Genomic DNA, 19,537 nt, shown 5'->3' with positions numbered 1-19,537 from the left:
AAGGATCTCTCTGTACTTTGCTACATTCATCTTTCCCTCAACCCTGACTAGTCTCAGCCCCTGCCGCTGTAAAACATCCCACACAGTGTGAAACTGCCACATCGTTCTTTACCCCAAGGACGGTGCCAGGTTTCCTCCAGACGTGACGCTTGGCATTCAGGCCAAAGAGTTCAATCAAACCAGAGAATCTTGTTTCTCATGGGCGGAGAGTCTTTAGGTGCCTTTTGGCAAACTCCAAGTGGGATGTCACGCGCCTTTTAATGAGGAGTGGCTTCTGTCTGGCGACTCTACCATAAAGGCCTGATTGGTGGAGTGCTGCAGAAATTGTTGTATATCTGGAAGGTTCTCCCATCTCCACAGAGCAACTCTGGAGCTCTGTCAGAGACCATCTGATTCTTAGTTACCTTCCTGACCAAGGCCCTTCTCCCCCGATTGCTTAGTTTGGCCGGGCTTCTAGCTCTAGGAAGAGTCTGGGTGGTTCCAAACTACTTCCATTTAAGAATGATGGAGGCCACTGTGTTCTTGAGGGCTTTCAATGCTACAGACATTTTTTGGTACCTTTCCCCAGATCTGTGCCTTGACACAATCCGGTCTTGGAGCTTTATGGACAATTCCTTCAACCTCATGGCTTGGTTTTTACTCTGACATGCACTGTCAACTGTAGGAACTTATCTAGACAGGTGTGTGCCTTTCCAAATCATGTCCAATCAATTGAATTTACCACAGTTACCAATCAAGTTGTAGAAACATCAAGGACGATCAATGGATAAAGGATGCACCTGAGCTCAATTTTAAGTCTCATAGCAAAGGTTCTGAATACTTTTGTAAATGAGGTATCTGTTTTTTTTGTAATAAATTAGCTAAAATGTAATAAAATAGCTAAAACCTGTTTTTGCTTTGTCATTATGGGGTATTGTGTGTACATTGATGAGGAAAAACATGTATTTAATAAATTTTAGAACAAGGCTGTAAAACTTGACAGAATGCGGAAAAGGGAATACTTTCTGAATGCGTTGTACATTTATTCATATTATTTGTTGCTCCGACAATGTTATGGGCATCTAATGAGTGACAGGCATCCAAGGAAAGGCGTGGGAGGTGTTAAGGTTTTAGAAAGTGATTGTAGGTCACACCTGAGTAGTACAAATTGGAATAAAATGTCTGAAATGTATTATTCATTTCAGTTGGATCTGTAGTAGTGTTCCCATTAGGTAATTTAATTGAAGCTATGTTAGCAAACTGCTCGTTGGCCTTTGGTTTCAAAGTGAGTAAATGAGTAGGTCATGCACCATTTACATAATCATTTTGTCTTGTTCTATGTAGAACATCTGCTTGATGTCGGAGTCTGAGTAACTGGTTGAGGTCTGCCGGGTTAATACGCATCACCAAAATTGAAAGTTACAACAGATTGCCACCTTTAGCTGCTTATTAACATAAATGAATGCTAAAGCCATATGCATCATTTTGGAATATGCCATTACATGTCACTTCCAGTGAAAGTCTGTCTGTTCATTTTCCCCTCACCTCTCTGAAGTGCTTGAGGATGTCGTTGATGATGATCTCCTGTGTCTCGTAAGGGTGGACCCGGGTGAAGGGGTACATGTTGATCACTGCATCCTCAAACCGTATCAGCGGGATACCCAGGGTTCCCTTGAGGGCCTGCAGAGAGCACAGAGAGCACTTTTAGAACAAGCACAAGAAAATTGTCTGGGTGGATCAACAACATTCTAGGTAAGTGGAGAATCATGTACATTTGTTTGTCTTGTAATGCCAACCAATTAAGTCAAAGAGAAAACCCAACAGGCAAAGGCAGACATATGAATGCAGAAAGCACGCTATGCTTCCCTGTAAGAATGTCCTGGTACGGCTCTGTATCATTTCTTTGTACTGAATTTAGTAACCTTACCTTGAGGTCAGGCGGGAGCTTGTGAGAGGTGAACACACTCAGCTTGACCTGAGGGAGGCTGATCTTCAGGTTCTCAAAGTAGTAGCGCTTGGGAGCTCCCTGGTCATCACTGGCCTTCTCATATAGACTCTCATCCAACCTCTCCAGTTCTGGAACCACAAGACAGACAATGAACACTGACCATCCCAAATACAAGATACACACAGCAGACAGACACACCACCTGTTCTTTATAATGGTACTAACTAACAAATTGTCTGATTATAAATCATATAACAGTGTTGATCATCATGGTCAACAGGCCTTATACATGTATAATACAATGATGTCTAGAGTCATTTATACACGGTCCGCTTTTAAATGAATATATATAGAATGCCTCTCGTACAGTCCAAAAACCTGTCATGATGTCCGTTCAGGAACCAGGGGTCTACCCACCTGCCTCTGTGTGGCCGTAACCAAAGAAGCTGAGCAGCTTCAGCAGGAGTTTCTCCTCGATGATGACAGTGAAGCGCCTCGCTGTCACCATGAGATGCTGCGCAGAAAACACTGTGTCATGACCTCAATATTACAACATCTCCTCAGCCTTAACAGTCATTCAGTTTATAAAACACTCATGAACTTGCCTCCTTTGTAGACTGTTAGCTAATGCTTACTGTATGGCAAACAAACTAACTAGTTTGAATTTGCTAGCAAGTGTAAGTGATTGTTCACATGGGTCGTATCCATTTGGGCACACATTAGAAAAACATACAAATCGAGCATTTCTTATTGGACAAGACATGGTAGTCGCTCCCTGTTTCAATTTGTTTCCTTCAATTTCCTGCCTAATGAATAAGACCCTGATGGAGTCAGGCCATGCCTGAGTTGCTGTGAAGTGAACTTGGCAGTCAGGCCTTACCTTGAAGAGGTCGGTGAGAACGAGGTTGCTGGGGACCTTAACAGAGTTGATCTGCAGGGCGGCACCAGTGTCCACGATGCTGCTCTCACTACTGGAGCCTGGGGAAACACACAGCATCACCGGCTGAGTGGTGCCCAGGAGCTGATTATCCACCTGGTGGAGGAGAGGGAGAAAGAGAGAGAGAGGGAGAAGGAGAGGGAGAAAGAGAGAGAGAGGGAGAAAGAGAGAGAGAGAGGGAGAAAGAGAGCAAAAGATGCAATCATTACATAACTACAATTCAAACTCCTCAGTTGATAGTTAAAAGGTGCACTAAAGGGGTTAAGAAGGTGAATGGTTTAGGAGGAGTTACCTGGATGTTCTGGATGCTCAGCTCCAGCACCTCGTTGGCAGCGGTGCGAGTGAAGTGGATGTCTATACCCGACAATGTAGTGAACACCAGCTCCTCTGGCAGCTTGTTAACCAGGGAGAGACCCACGCCTTCCTCCAAGTTCACCAACACCTGACCATCAGACAAGACGGACAGGCGGAGAGACAGACAGAATGGTGGTCATGGTAGGTTAGCCCTCATCAGTACATTTGACAAATTTGTCAAAAATATTACAAATTGCAATGCGAAATGTCATAATTGCTACAGCAAAATCAAGCATTTTGTACGGCAATGATCCCAAAAAACTCAGCGAAATCCTTGAGGGACTTAAAGGTATGCTATGGGTAGGAAGAGGAAATGTATTTTCATACACTTTTAATGGTTAGTAAGTACCTCCAGTTCCTGTTCTGGCTTCTTCTTCTGAATGTTGTCTTTGTTCTGGTCCTCCTCTGTGCTCGGGGACGTCCGGTTCATTCGCCGCTGGTTGAAGTCACTGATCTACAGTAGCAACAGCATTACATAAAGCCAGTCAGGATACTCTAATTATCGGCAGACATGGAACCCACATGAAAGTATTGAAACGATACAGTCAACTGATTTGTTTAGCACTTTTTTAGTTACTAAGTGATTCCATATGTGTTATTTCATAGTTTTGATGTCTTCACTATTATTCTATGTAGACAATAGTAAAAATAAAGAAAAACCCTTAAATGAATGGGTGTCCCCAAACCTCTGTCTGGTACTATATATCCAAATACACCCAAAGCTAACCTGCAGCACTCGTGTGGGTCCATCCGGCAGGACTTGGACAGACAGCACCCCAGAGCCAGGCCTCATCTTCTGGTTGATGAACTGCTGCTCTGGGCCCAGCTCCAGCAGGCCTGCAGCCGGCCCCAGCACCACCTCTGCCCCGTCAAACAGCCCCTCCACACCACCGTTCGCCTGAGGGGGATCAGAGGTCAACACAGAGGGGCACATTAAATAAAAATGGAGCTATATTCGGTTTGGTGAGACTTTGTTTTAGATGTCTACATACAGTATTGGCCTAATATACTAGCTCACTGTTTCTAAGCTTCGTAGGTCACATTGTCAAAAGTGTCTATGTGCTCGAATCATAAGAACCTTATTCAATAGCATTATGAAGTACCTATTAAACATTTCAACACATTCAGCTGGAAATTAAGTGTTACTTCATCTCTGAAAAATACTATTAAGTGTTTAACAATGCAAGATTAGATACCAAAACCAATTATAATCAAATAAGAATTTGATATGGACAGCTAAAATACTTCTAAAATAAAGTGTAACAGCAAAAGTATGTTTGATCAGCAGATAGTAAAGAGGCGTTCTGTGGGAACTACCCACCTGTACCACCAGCCGGGGCAGGCCACAGGTCAGCATGCCTGATGAGAAGTGCCAAGTCTGGGTGGTGCTGCGCCGCGGGTCTGGCCTCCTCAGCATCAAGGGCTCATAGCTAGGGGAAAGGGAGAGGACAAGGATGTCAGATACAGGTAAATATGTACAGAAAAAATAATAATGTAACAGGCAATAATTTCTAAGATTTTACTGAGTTACAGTTCATATAAGGAAATCAGTCAAGTGAAATAAATCTATGGATTTTACATGACTGGGAATACAGATATGCGCATCTGTTGGTCACAGAAAAAAAAGGTAGTGGCGTGGATAGGGCTGTGGGGGTCACGAAATTGTCAGCCGGTGACAAGCAAATAACAGTAGTCTTACGGTAATTGACTGTTGATTAACAGAAACACTATAGCCTACAAGCCACTGATGCAGACCTCTGGAACATCTACATTTTAAAAAGTCTAATAAATCCATGTAATATAGCCTACACCATCACAATAAATCCATTATTTATTTTAGACAGGTCTAAAGCAGCATGATATGAAGAAAATGTAGTCTATTACAGAACAGCATACTCCGAGTTGTCCTTATGTCAGGTTCTGATCTGGCTATGCCAAATAGCCGTGAGCTACAATAGTTAATTTAGCAGACAAGTTTTGCTTTGAATTCCGTGGCATTATTTTATAGCATGAAGAATACAATTGAGTGCCCTAAAAAAAAATCCATTCCTTTTGTGGCCAGTGGCCGTTGTGCCCTTCTCCCAGAGTGCTGCATGCTCGGAAGTGTCTCACTCCCATGTCTATCCATCATGTGATCGGGCCTTTCTCACAGGCTACAAGTGAAGACAGACACATCGGGGATGCAACTGCACGTGTCCTTATCCAAATCCAAGATGCATATTGAATATACTGGAAGAACTGTCCACATTACCTTTCGTCAGCAAACAAGATGAGTTGGCCTAACGAAAAGCACTAGCCTATGTCAATCTACTATCCCCCATAATAAAAAAGTCCACCTATTCTTTGCAAGAAATAAATATTCCATAATCTGGGACAGATATGGGATGCAATAGATCCCAAATTAATACAGCCACTAGCATCTAAAAAACTTTTTACGCAATGTGGCTGACACAGCAGATCAGAACTTTTAGATTAAAATGTTGATAAACCATTAGGCTATTTCTTCACATTATAAGTGCAGCAATGCACACATGGCAGTAGGCTATAAGAGCAAAATGTTTCATTAGCGGGAAAACACCATTATCAAAACACGTCATCTACAGTATGCACTTTAATAGCAAATGGGTGATGCTTTCCCCGTGGTTCATTTTCATGCCAGCCAGGTAGGCTATACTTCTGTTGTAAAGATAAGCAATGTGCTTAATATTATAAAATAAATTAATATAGTAGGCCTAGCCTATAGAAAGCTGATGGGATCCTCCTCTATATGCATAGCCTATAGAAATGTTGTGCAACATGAGCTCATGGGCTCTCACGAAGTGTTTGATCAGATTTCCGATTACATTTGCATTGATGTCAGAGTGATTAGAGGGACAATAGAGTGCTGAGTACCAGGCAGTTATCAAGTTTGGTAGACTATTAATGACCAGCAGGAGCATCAGCACTTGGAGAAGCCTAATTACTGTGACTAAACAGTCATGTGGAATTTGACTGCCTTCATGACTCGTGACAGGCCTAGGCGTGTGTCAGAAAACCAGTCATTATCTGGTGTAACCACCATTTGCCTCATGCAGCGCAACACATCTCCTTCGCATAGAGTTGATCAGGCTGTTGATTATGGCCTGTGTTGTCCCACTCTTCAATGGCTGTGCGAAGTTGCTGGATATTGGCGGGAACTGGAACACAGTGTCGTACACATCGATCCGGAGAATCCCAAACGTGCTCAATGGGTGACATGTCTGGTGAGAATGCAGGCCATGGAAGAACTGGGACATTTTCAGCTTCCAGGAATTGTGTGCAGATGCATGCGACATGGGGCAATGCATTATCATGCTGAAACACGAGGTGATGACGACAGATGAATGGCACGACAATGGGCCTCAGGATGTCTTCACGGTATCTCTGTGCATTCAAACTGCCAAAAATAAAATACAATTGTGTTAGTTGTCCGTAACTTATGCCTGCCCATACCATAACCCAATCGCCACCATGTGGCACTCTGTTCACAACGTTAACATCAGCAAACCGCTCTCACCCACACAACACCATGCACGTAGTCTGCAGTTGTGAGGCCATTTGGACATACTGCCAAATTTTTTAAATCAATGTTCGCAGCGGCTTCTGGTAGAGAAATTAACATTAAATTCTCTGGCAACAGCTCCGGTGGACATTCCTGCAGTCAGCATGCCAATTGCACGTTCCCTCAAAACTTGAGATATCTGTGGCATTGTGTTGTGTGACAAAACTGCACATTTTAGAATGGCACACCTGTGTAATGCTCATGCTGTTTAATCAGCTTCTTGATATGCCACACCTGTCAGGTGGATGGATTGTCTTGGAAAAGGAGAAATGCTCAGGGATGTAAACTAGGGATGCACGATATATCGATAAGAATGTCGGAATCGGACGATATTAGCTAAAAATGGCAACGTCGGCATTGGCCCAATGTCTAGTTTAACGCCGATGTGCAAAACCGATGTCAAAGCTGACGTGCATGACGTAATGACGCCACGAAAAATACAGCGCTTACACAGAACAAAAGCAGAAAAATACTTACAGCACACTTCCAACAACTAAACAAGTTCAAGTCGGGCAGTCATTTGAAAAAGTTTGAACATTTCAGCGAAACAACTCAAAGGCGAAATCCATTAATGCCAAGATAATGGCATTCATTGCCCTTGACAATCAACCGTTTTCTGTCGTGGATGATGTTGGCTTTCGCTGACTGGTTGAGCACCTTTTTGAGAGACATAAGCCTTGTGTGTGTATGGAACATTTCTGGGATCTTTCATTTCAGCTCACACCTTACATGCTGTTGCATTTATACTGTATATTTTGTATTTGTATTTTATTATTATTTTTTGAACTTTACCCCTTTTTACCCCAATTTCGTGGTATCCAATTGTTAGTAGCTACTATCTTGTCTCATCACTACAACTCCCGTACGGGCTCGGGAGAGACGAAGGTTGAAGGTCATGCGTCCTCCGATACACAACCCAACCAAGCAGCACTGCTTCTTAACACAGCACGCATCCAACCCGGAAGCCAGCCGTACCAATGTGTCGGAGGAAACACCGTGCACCTGGCAACCTTGGTTAGCGTGCAATGCGCCAGGCCCGCCACAGGAGTTGCTGGTGCGCAACTAGACGAGGATATCCCTACCGGCCAAACCCTCCCTAGCCCCACGGACCTCCCGGTCACGGCCGGTTACGTCAGAGCCTGGGCACGAACCCAGAGTCTCTGGTGGCACAGCAGTACAGCGCTCTTAATCACTGCGCCACCCGGGAGGCCCTGTATTTGTATTTTTGTTCAGTGTAGATACAGACATATACTATAAAGATGAAACCACACATAAGAATATTTTTGAGTCAGGGAAGCAGTGACTGACTGATTGTCGGTGACTGCTGCCAACCCCGCGATGTCCAGCACCAGGGAGGAGTCCAGGGGGCGTGGCTGAGCAGGCTTGCTCTGTGGAGGGGAGGAGCCTTCGTGACATAGCATTCCTGTTCCCGTCATCCGCCACAGCTGGGAACGCTTCCCCGGCTCCTGAGGTAACAGGAACAAGTTTGGAATATTGCTATTTTGGAGTTGGAAAATTAGTCTGTAAACAGTCTTAAAGCCTTTTTATTCATGGATTTCAAGTGATCACTTCACTACTGAAAGTTATATGAAACCCAATGGAGAGTTCTGTCCCAGTCATACAAAATGGGTGAAGTAGCTGACATTTGAAGCATAAACACTGCTACATTTTAAGGTGTATTTGCTATAATGGTTGCACCTTTTTCTTGAGGACGACTCTCTGGGTCTTGGTCTCCACATCCAGCACCAGTTCAGCACCTGCCACCACCCGTTTTTTCCCCACCGGCCTCTTCCCTGCATCCCTGTAGAAACACAACAACATGAGTCTGGGTTCATTAGGGCATACCATAGCAGAACACTGTACAAGCAAAAACATGCGATTTTTATTGGACAAGTCCAAGTAGTCCCTTCCTGTTTGTCTGTTTTTGTCCGTTTGGTACCAAATGAACCTGACCCTGGTTCTGAACTATTCCTGTCCAACCTCCGTCTCTCTCATACTCACTGAGAAAAAGTGTATGTGGCAGCGATGTAGATGAAGTTCTCGTAGTAGAGTTTGTTGTATTCCCGGAAGAAGTTCATATCAGCGGTGACCTCGGACGAGCCGGCACCCTTCACGATGAGGGTGAGGTAGGGGGGCAGGGTGGGCTCGTCACAAGCAAAGTCCAGCACTGATCCCGCCTTCACCTCTGTGTGAAGCCGGATGTCTGCCACTCCGTGCTGCCAGAACTGGATGGGCACCTGCAGTAAACAAACTCAGTTTGAGACTTAGTATCTCAATAAGATTATGTGTGCCATTTTGGAACACAAAATTCACCAATAACAGCAGGTCAGTTACAATGCAAACTCCAATGTATTATTTGATTGTTTGGCTCCAACATGATTAGTTTCCCAATCTCTGTATGTACATCTATGGCGCTGAGAGAATCTGTGATATGAGAGTTCACCCCTGCAGACATCTCCAATACTGTACCTCTGAGATGTTGTCGATGCGGAACGGCGGTGGTAGTTGGTCGGTGTCGCTGAAGCAGATCTGATAGGTGGCTCCCTTCAGTGTGATCTCAGCTCGCAGGAAGAAACAGTTGCCCAGTGTGTCTCTGTCATGGAAACAACACAATACAGCACAACTACAGTAGAGGCATTTTCTGTAATACTTAACCATTATAATGAGTTGGGTATGGCATTATAAAGTTGGCTCTCTCTGGTCTTACACCTGAGTGTCAGGTGTAAGTGTTTAATCATTTATGAATATTAAAAGTGCACTGTGCAGAAAAATCGCTGCGCCATTTCCTGGTTGCTAAAATTCTAATAGCTTGCCTAATTTCAGTTTATGTGACAAAACAAGCAAGTATAGTGTAAAGAGTCATTATACAATTAAACTAGGGATGCACGATACCAAATCAGTAAGTATATCTGAATCGGACGGTATTAGCTAAAAATGCCAACATCAACCCTTGTCTAGTTTAACACCGTTGTGCAAAACCGATGTCAAAGCTGACGTACATACCTACATAACGTAGGTAGATTAAAAATACAACACTACACAGAACAAGAGCATAAGAATATACAGCATAAGAATATACAGCGCCACACAGAACAAGAGCATAAGAATATACAGCGCCACACAGAACAAGAGCATAAGAATATACAGCGCCACACAGAACAAGAGCATAAGAATATACAGCGCCACACAGAACAAGAGCATAAGAATATAACAGCGCCACACAGAACAAGAGCATAAGAATATACAGCGCCACACAGAACAAGAGCATAAGAATATACAGCACTACACAACATTCCTAACCTAGCCCACAATGTCTGCTGTGTGGACAAGCCAAGGAGTCATTTGAAAGAATAAGAATATTTCAGTGAGACAACTCAAAAGGCGAAATCCATTAACTCCAAGATAATGGAATTCATTGCCCTTGACAACCGTTCTCTGTCGTGGATGTTGGCTTTCGCCGACTGGTCGAGCACCGGTACACACTACCAAGAAAATGCTATTTTTCAGATGTTGCCCTACCAGAGTTACACAGTATTGTTGAAACTCACATTAATGAGCTACTTGCTATGGGCATCACTGCTATTAGCTTCACGACTGACATTTGGACCATGAGCATTATGAGTCTGACAGCACAGTGGGTCCACAATGATTTTGTACTGAGGAAAGCCGTATTGCATGGTTCTAATACCGCTGCTGCCATTTCAATGGCATTTGAGAACATGTTTGAAACATTAACATTCCCAGCTCCATTTAAACAACTGACTGGAGAAATAAGCTCATCAACTGCGTCTGCAGCAGACGTGATATCCTCTGTCATGGCATTGAAACGCCTGCTCAACAAAACTGCTGACTCATACCGTCGGGTCAACTCGGAAAAGTACTCTAGAGGCTGTGAACAAGCGATTCGGTGGCATTCATTCTGAGCCTCTTCACGGTGTCGCCACCATGCTCGATGCTAGATACAAGGGCCGCTACTTCGATACAGACAAGAAACAGGGTTTAGGTGAAATGTTACATACAGCTGGACAAGATGGAAACGGACACCGTGACAGTGGGCACTGAGGTAGTGGCCACGGACAGACAGAGCTAGACAAGATGGAAACGGACACCGTGACAGTGGGCACTGGGGTAGTGGCCACGGACAGACAGAGCTGGACAAGATGGAAACGGACACAGTGACAGTGGGTACAGAGGAAGAGGCATCACAGACAGACAGAGCTGAAACTTCACTGCTTGACATGTATGATGAAATCCTGGTTGAGACTGAACAAATGAACAATGAAACAGCACAGCAAGAAAGTGAAAGAAATAGGTTTTGATTGTTTTACTGGTAATGGGGACATACGTAAATGCCAACAACATAACTTTTTGGTCAGTGTGTGTTTCAAGGAAGGAAAATATCAGATATCAGTATCAAAAATGTCATATCGCTGCATCCCTAATCTAAACCACTGTGAAATATATTTTCCATAACCAAAAATATTGTAATATTAAGTTACATATTGCATTTTTAAAGCCTTTGGAGCAGCTATGGTGCCAGGGATTTGTTCTTACTGTATTTTCACAATGAGCACTATTTTGTATGCATGACAGTATAGCCATTTTCTCAGATAGTCCTATAGTCTTTTACCTCATGTTGACATGGAAGGACTTGGGCTTGTTGACCTCGAAGCCTCCGGACCAGGTGCAGTTTTGGGTGTCCATGAGGCGCACACACAGAAGCTGGTCGTAGTCATTCCTGGGCCAGTGGAAGACCACACTGGAACCCGGCAGGGTGGAGATGTAGCCCTCTGGGTTCACCGTTCCCTGGAGTCATACAACAACAAGGCTTGTTGACATGGTCCTTATCATGAAGCATTGCTGCTGTATGACTAGCTCCAATAAAGATCATGTTTGAGTTTTGTCCCTTTGGATGTGTCTAATTCCTGTCTTTGCACTGTCAGTCACTCACCTTGCCCCTGGCAAACTCCCTCTGGGAGAAGGCCAGTTTGTGGGTGGAGCGGTTGTCCAGCAGGTACCGAGGGGCAAAGGTCACGATGTGGGTGTCTCTGTAGCGGCCCTTGCCTTTACGAACGTTGATGCCTGCGTGAAAACACAAAACAGCATATTTCAGGGCTGCGACAGGCTATATAATAGACAAGGGCAACAAATGGGCACCGATGCCCAAGGCTAACCATTAGTGAGGTGTTGTTGTTAGTCTTTTTGCAGTTGTTGTTAGGCTACTTGCGGTTGTTGTTAGGCTACTTGCGGTTGTTGTTAGGCTACTTGCGGTTGTTGTTAGGCTACTTGCCTATGTTGTAGATGAGTCCAGGTCTATTCCCATGCTGGATGACCTTCACCGCCCTCACTCCACTCCCACCATCCAGGGAAAAGCCCTGGCACCAACCGGGAACCCCGTCCGGATGGATCCCTTTCCCTATCCGCATAGTGCACCTGAGAAAAATGGAGACATAAGAGAACCGGAATTGTGGAAGCTCAACTTAGTTGTTTTTTTAGGATGTGAATTAATACATAGTTAATTAGCTAATTAGTTCACTTTTAGCTAACTAGTTTATAGTTTGATTTCTAGCTGCTGATGTGTTGTCTATCAATATATAGCCTACCATCCTTCGACAGACAGACGATAGAAACGTTTACACAGAAATGCACATTATGGATAGAACTCACAGTGCAGCCACTGGAGAGGATCTCCCTTGAGAAAACTAGATCTACTTTATATATATATTTTCCGCTACACTGTGCAGTAACCTGTTTTCCTCACCGCAAAGGCAAAGTGCTTTTACACTTTTGATATCACCGCTACTGAAATAATTGTATATTGAACATTTGTTCAAATTATGGTTTTACGGAAGTATTACTAAACTGTGCAACAACTGCTCCTTTTATACATGTGAACAATAAAAGGGATAGTGTCTAGAATCAGAAGTGGAACCAGGCCCTACAGCACACTCACATGGCTGGCTGCTCCTTGTCAGTGTAACAGAAGAGCAAGGGGCTGAGACTCCTGGCTAACTCGTGCTCCTCAAACTGACCGCCTGCATCCGTCTTCCCATTGTCCTGGCGGAAGATCAACGGCAGACCTGAGGGGATGAAAACAGTCAGAACCGTCAAAAGGTCAATACTTATTTTAATTATATTCACTGTGTGTGTGTGTGTGTTCTGTATATGAGGGATAGAGTAAGCACCGGTCTTGTTGATGAGCCAGTAAGGTGCTGAGATGAGGATCTTGAGCGCCCCCTGTGCCCGCAGGATGATGCGTATGGTGAGACAGAGCAGGCGCTTGTTGGCATCATACAGCCGCATGCGCACCACATAGTTCTGGGTACCAGGGGGAATCAGCAGCTCCTTACACACAGAGAAGTTCTCTAGCAGCACCCCTAGTGGGAGGAGGAGGGGGGCACAGACATGGTCAGGGTGAAAAGGTGTGGACTAGGCTGTATAGTTCAATGAAAAAGTCTAATGTGTGATTTCAGGCTGTAAGCAATAAAATATAAAAAGTCAACAAGGGGGTGAATGCTTTTCAAGGCACTACACATACTAGATACAGTGCCTTTGGAAAGTATTCAGACCCCTTGACTTTTTCCACATTTTGTTACAGCCTTATTCTAAAATGGATTAAACAAATCCTCATCAAGACTCTTCCTAGAGCTGGCCGCCCAGCCAAACTGAGCAATCAGGGGAGACCAAGGTGGTGACCAAGAACCTGATGTCACTGACAGAGCTCTAGAGTTCCTCTGTGGAGATGGGAGAACCTTCCAGAAGGCCAACCATCTCTGCTGCACTCCACCAATTAGGCCTTTATGGTAGAGTGGCTTGTCGTGTCATACCCAAGAAGACTCAAGGCTGTAATCGCTGCCAAAAGGTGCTTCAACAAAGTACCGAGTAAAGGGTCTGAATACTTAAGTAAATGCACTATTTCCATTCTAAATTTGCAAAAAAAAATTTAAACGTGTTTTTTGCTTTGTCATTATGGGGTATTGTGCATAAATGATTTAATCCATTTTAGAATAAGGCTGTAACATAACAAAATATGTAAAAGGTCAGGGGTCTGAAAACATTCAGAATGCACTGTATATTATCATCACATAAATTGTGCATTTCCACTATGGGGTTTTTACACCCGTGTTTCCGCCTCTGAGGTTTGGCCCACAAAAAGTCCAGGACCATGGCCCTAGTATACCTAGATTACATGGCTATGATATACACTGCTCAAAAAAAATAAAGGGAACACTTAAACAACACAATGTAACTCCAAGTCAATCACACTTCTGTGAAATCAAAATGTCTACTTAGGAAGCAACACTGATTGACAATAAATTTCACATGCTGTTGTGCAAATGGAATAGAGAACAGGTGGAAATTATAGGCAATTAGCAAGACACCCCCAATAAAGGAGTAGTTCTGCAGGTGGTGACCACAGACCACTTCTCAGTTCCTATGCTTCCTGGCTGATGTTTTGGTCACTTTTGAATGCTGGCGGTGCTTTCACTCTAGTGGTAACATGAGATGGAGTCTACAACCCACACAAGTGACTCAGGTAGTGCAGTTTATCCAGGATGGCACATCAATGTGAGCTGTGGCAAGAAGGTTTGCTGTGTCTGTCAGCGTAGTGTCCAGAGCATGGAGGCGCTACCAGGAGACAGAGTACATCAGGAGATGTGGAGGAGGCCGTAGGAGGGCAACAACCCAGCAGCAGGACCACTACCTCCGCCTTTGTGCAAAGAGGAGCAGGAGGAGCACTGCCAGAGCCCTGCAAAATGACCTTCAGCAGGCTACAAATGTGCATGTGTCTGCTCAAACGGTCAGAAACAGACTCCATGAGGGTGGTATGAGGGCCCGGCGTCCACAGGTGGGTGTTGTGCTTACAGCTCAACACCATGCAGGACGTTTGGCATTTGCCAGAGAACACCAAGATTGGCAAATTTGCCACTGGCGCCCTGTGCTCTTCACAGATGAAAGCAGGTTCACACTGAGCACATGTGACAGACGTGACAGAGTCTGGAGACGCCGTGGAGAACGTTCTGCTGCCTGCAACATCCTCCAGCATGACCGGTTTGGCGGGGGTCAGTCATGGTGTGGGGTGGCATTTCTTTGGGGGGCCGCACAGCCCTCCATGTGCTCGCCAGAGGTAGCCTGACCGCCATTAGGTACCGAGATGAGATCCTCAGACCCCTTGTGAGACCATATGCTGGTGCGGTTGGCCCTGGGTTCCTCCTAATGCAAGACAATGCTAGACCTCATGTGGCTGGAGTGTGTCAGCAGTTCCTGCAAGAGGAAGGCATTGATGCTATGGACTGGCCCGCCCGTTCCCCAGACCTGAATCCAATTGAGCACATCTGGGACATCATGTCTCGCTCCATTAACCAACGCTTAACGTTGCACCACAGACTGTCCAGGAGTTGGCGGATGCTTTAGTCCAGGTCTGTGAGGAGATCCCTCAGGAGACCATCCGCCACCTCATCAGGAGCATGCCCAGGCGTTGTAGGGAGGTCATACAGGCACGTGGAGGCCACACACAATACTGAGCCTCATTTTTACTTGTTTTAAGGACACTACATCAAAGTTGGATCAGCCTGTAGTGTGGTTTTCCACTTTAATTTTGAGTGACTCCAAATCCAGACCTCCGTGGGTTGATAAATTTGATTTCCATTGATAATTTTTGTGTGATTTTGTTGTCAGCACATTCAACTATGTAAAGAAAAAAAGTATTTAATAAGAATATTTCATTCATTCAGATCTAGGATGTGTTATTTTAGTGTGTGTGTTATTTATTTTTTTGAGCAGTGTAGTATTATTTCCAGGTCATGAACATTGAGATTCTTAATAGGTGGAGAGGTGATGAGATGAGAATGGCAGCGGTGGGACTCTGACCTAGCTCCATGTTCTGGGAGGTGTCTGCAGCATGCAGCACAGCCTCCTTGCCAGGCTTCAGGGAGCCCTTGATGGACGTGCCCTTGATGTAGTAGTTGAGGTCGCAGGGCAGCAGGTTGGCCAGCACCAGCGTGGGCAGCAGGTAGATGGTGTGGCCTGGCTGCCAGTAGATCTGCTTGGAGCTGCCGGAACCCGATACGGTCTTGGCAGGCTGCTGGTCCGGGTAGTTCTCTTTCTTGATCACCACACAGAACCTAACAGAGGGCAGGAGAGAAGAGGCGAGATGGGAGAGGAAGAGAGTAATTGAGAAGGTATCCCATGTAAGAAAATAAAGAATGTTCTACATTTAGCCTGAGGGCTGATATGCCAATAGCATGCGCGTGTTGCTTAAACAAGTAGTGTAAACTTGGGAGACAAATTCTATCAACACCAGGGTGGGGTTAGACTAGAAATAAATACATGATTTGGTATGATTGGTTGGATTTATTTCTGGACTGAGCCCACTCAGACTGTGTGTACTGAACTGGAATTTTACCTGAAGCTCCGTTTGAGGTGGTCCTCAAAGTCGGCCGACTGGCACTCCCTCTTGCTGCTCTTGACCTCGCCGGGTCTCTCCACGCTGGTCCAATGGATGGGCACCTTGCAGAAGAACAGGCCCAGGCCTTTGGGCCGCGCCTGCAACCGCCACGACGTCAGGTGGAGGGGCACCGCCAGGGCCTCGCCGGGCAGGATGGGTGGCAGCACCACAGGCTCTGAACAAACAGTTAGAGATACTTATATTCCTTCTTTAACCAATAAATAGTCTAATCTTCATGTCAATTATTTTCACTGTTCAGTGTTGTTTTTGCATGGGAACTGTTGAGTATGTCCCAGTGTGAGGGTGAACCATAATATATCATTGGGGTGACTCACTGTCTGGTGCTGAGGGGCTGTCCAGTCGTACCTCCATGGGGACTTCCAGGCGATTCTTGACCATGAGGGCTGAACGGACTGTGATCACCTTCCGGGCACTACCCTCCATGGTGATAGAGAAGACCACACGCACCGGCGGCAGAGCTGAGAACTACACCCACAGACATATCAGAGCCTAGACCCACAGACATATCAGAGCCTAGACCCACAGACATATCAGAGCCTAGACCCACAGACATATCAGAGCCTAGACCCACAGACATATCAGAGCCTAGACCCACAGACATATCAGAGCCTAGACCCACAGACATATCAGAGCCTAGACCCACAGACATATCAGAGCCTAGACCCACAGACATATCAGAGCCTAGAACCCCAGACATATCCTAACAGGGAATAAAAGGGGGAAAGTACTGGCTTATAGAAGTGTGATTGAAAGCACACCTACATAGACATGAGGGTGTATGATGTTGGTCCTGCTGACAGGGCTGCCCACCTAGAAAATGTAAAGAAATATCACAAACAATAAGCAGCATAATGCTAGTGACATATAGGAAACATGTGAGAGCAGTGTTGGAGTAAACTATACAGCTGTAGTTTATTTAATAGCCAAGTAAGACCACCTCTCTTGACCTTTGATCTGAAGGCTCACCGTGTTAGAGGGATTGTTGCGGTCGGGGGCGGCGTAGCGGAAGAACACACCCACTTTGTCCACAGACACGGGTTTGACCTGCTCCCAGCCCCCCACACGCACCAACAGCTGATGTAGCTTCAGCTCATGCGTGTGTCTGCAGAGAAACACAATAACCAACAGTTCAGAATACACAGATCTCAGTTTGTATTGATTTTTACATTTTAATAATATAGCAGACACTCTTATCCGGAGGGATTATAGTCAGTGCAAGGTAGTTAGTTCCCCAGATTGGCATTCATAGATATGAATTATGAATCGGTGTGTGATCACCAGTTTAAAGTCTTATTCACTCGTCCTTGAACTTTTTTGTTCTTCCTTTTAGGTCTTAATCCCTATACGGAAATAACAGTGACGCACCAGAAAACATACCTATGCCTGAGTTTCTCTCGAGCTTCAAATTCAAAGGGAATCTCCTCTCCGGGCAGCACCTCTCGCCACTGGCTGACATTGTGGGTGTCATCTGTGCCTGGGCCGTGCACGTGGGATATGGAGTCCGCACTGCCACTGTGAGACAGCGCCACCCTGTGGGCAAATGGAGCACTCTGGTTACCAACATTTTTGAAGGTAGACTCAGCAACATGACATTATCAATGGGAAGACTCTACTCCACTGACCTTGTAGGGGTGGTGGTGAGGGTGGCGAACCACATGGTACATCCCGTGTGATTGCGCAGGGCATAGGGTACAAACGGCTGCCTCCGCTTGGACAGCTTCACGTCGGCTATAAAGCAGGCAAGGACAGACCAAGACAAGAGAGGTATTCTTTACTAAGGAACGGGCCCTATAACTAAACTTCAAACTGTCAACCACTTTCCTCACAGTTACTTAAAAAATATATTCAATATACTAAAGAATATATTGGGTTCTCTGGAATATAAAACATATATTTTTCATGGAATGTTTTTGAATTTCTGTCTATTGCATTTGAAATGATATAAAACAATGACAAAAACAATGGCTTTTTAAAAATGAGATGCAGATATCCACATCAAAATGCCATTCATTATATGCTTCCAAAGTTAATGCACAACATCATTTATCCCATTCCAAATGTCAGCATGGATTTCCAAATGTCAGTTTTCAATCATGTGTTATACAGATGGTTCCACTGTGGAGGCTAACAACATGCCCATACCTACCACAACGATGCTCATTCAAATAAAGATGGGAGGAGGATGCACAGATGAGATATAGCAACGGTTCACATTGACAGAGCATGCTCTTTTAAGCTTGGTTACTCAGAGGTAAATAATAATAGTAAACAATAATCGCATTGGATTGGATTTCTATAGATTGATATTGAATGGGGGAGGTGAGACAACATGAGACAGAGAATACACAAAGGAAAGTGTGACACTGAGAATATGCTACTAATCTAACATGACTCTGGGACGAGACACAATGGCTCTGTCCTAACATGGGGGGGGGCGTCACCTTCATCGGTAAATCCTACTTAAAAGTGCATCGTTAGCATCCAAGTTGCTAATCACTGTTGGATTATGGATCAATTCAATTCTATCCCTGAAGACGCTGATTATACTGACATTAGTTTAACTTTGGACAAATTTGCCAATATTGTTACAAGATAGTGAAACATTTGTGTTACTCAAAACACTCTACATTTCCATTTTAGTAATTTAGCAGATGCTTTTATCCAGAGCGACGTACAGTAGAGTAAGTGTATGCATTTTCATAGTTTTATTTTGTGCTGGTCCCCCATGGGACTCAAACCCACAACCCTGGCATTGCAAGCGCCATGCTCTACCAACCGAGTCCCTTTGCATTAACGTTGCACTTAAGTAAGGATAGCGATGATGACCCCATGGTTTGGAGACCATAGAAATAGAATTACAAATACCGCTTCTGACCACCGATCCACCCATTCTACTTAAGGATCCCCATTCTAGTAATTCTATTTCCTTGGTGGAGGCCAACTGCTGCCTATCTGATCTATGGTCTTTGGACTGTACCTCTGGAGAGAATCTGCTGCTCAAGGCATGTCAAGCTGGCTGTGCTCCTAGTTCTAAGGTGGGCAAGAGGGACACCTGACAGCAGAGAGAGACAGTTACCACAGAGAGGAGAGAGACATGCAAGCGGTCAGGAGAGAGGACAAAGGTCAGGATGGGAGGATTTTTTTTTTTTATACCCACCATGACCAAGTGTGTTTTATTTTATATTATGGGGTCATACCACCAATCAATAGACCTGGATCAGAGCTCAATAAACAGAAATCTAACTTTGACTTGAAACCCTGCCACCCTAAG

At 44.7% G+C, this 19,537-nt stretch overlaps 1 protein-coding gene across 2 annotated transcripts in view; it reads right to left on the bottom strand.

Annotated features, from left to right (window-relative positions):
- vps13d (vacuolar protein sorting 13 homolog D) overlaps positions 1–19,537 on the bottom strand; it is a 64,931-nt gene that overhangs the window by 17,076 nt on the left and 28,318 nt on the right. Inside the window, exons 35-59 of one of the 2 annotated variants that reach the window (XM_042303928.1) lie at positions 19,244–19,318; positions 17,889–17,994; positions 17,644–17,796; positions 17,233–17,368; positions 17,029–17,076; positions 16,581–16,731; positions 16,204–16,420; positions 15,669–15,922; positions 12,983–13,174; positions 12,751–12,877; positions 12,088–12,230; positions 11,749–11,879; positions 11,428–11,603; positions 9,267–9,390; positions 8,799–9,034; positions 8,496–8,598; positions 8,106–8,263; positions 4,539–4,647; positions 3,945–4,115; positions 3,567–3,671; positions 3,156–3,305; positions 2,807–2,959; positions 2,344–2,440; positions 1,907–2,055; positions 1,525–1,659 (exon numbers count right to left, since the gene is read on the bottom strand). In XM_042303928.1, coding sequence (XP_042159862.1) covers positions 1,525–1,659; positions 1,907–2,055; positions 2,344–2,440; positions 2,807–2,959; positions 3,156–3,305; positions 3,567–3,671; positions 3,945–4,115; positions 4,539–4,647; positions 8,106–8,263; positions 8,496–8,598; positions 8,799–9,034; positions 9,267–9,390; positions 11,428–11,603; positions 11,749–11,879; positions 12,088–12,230; positions 12,751–12,877; positions 12,983–13,174; positions 15,669–15,922; positions 16,204–16,420; positions 16,581–16,731; positions 17,029–17,076; positions 17,233–17,368; positions 17,644–17,796; positions 17,889–17,994; positions 19,244–19,318 — 3,599 coding nt within the window. The remainder of the gene's footprint in view (positions 1–1,524; positions 1,660–1,906; positions 2,056–2,343; positions 2,441–2,806; positions 2,960–3,155; positions 3,306–3,566; positions 3,672–3,944; positions 4,116–4,538; positions 4,648–8,105; positions 8,264–8,495; positions 8,599–8,798; positions 9,035–9,266; positions 9,391–11,427; positions 11,604–11,748; positions 11,880–12,087; positions 12,231–12,750; positions 12,878–12,982; positions 13,175–15,668; positions 15,923–16,203; positions 16,421–16,580; positions 16,732–17,028; positions 17,077–17,232; positions 17,369–17,643; positions 17,797–17,888; positions 17,995–19,243; positions 19,319–19,537) is intronic. The other variant, XM_042303929.1, reaches the window with a different exon arrangement.

Source organism: Oncorhynchus tshawytscha, linkage group LG22 (genome assembly GCF_018296145.1).
Source record: "Oncorhynchus tshawytscha isolate Ot180627B linkage group LG22, Otsh_v2.0, whole genome shotgun sequence".
NCBI classification, from domain to species: domain Eukaryota; kingdom Metazoa; phylum Chordata; class Actinopteri; order Salmoniformes; family Salmonidae; genus Oncorhynchus; species Oncorhynchus tshawytscha.
The sequence above is the reverse complement of the archived record's forward strand: the minus strand, read 5'-3'. Positions and strand labels throughout refer to the sequence as shown.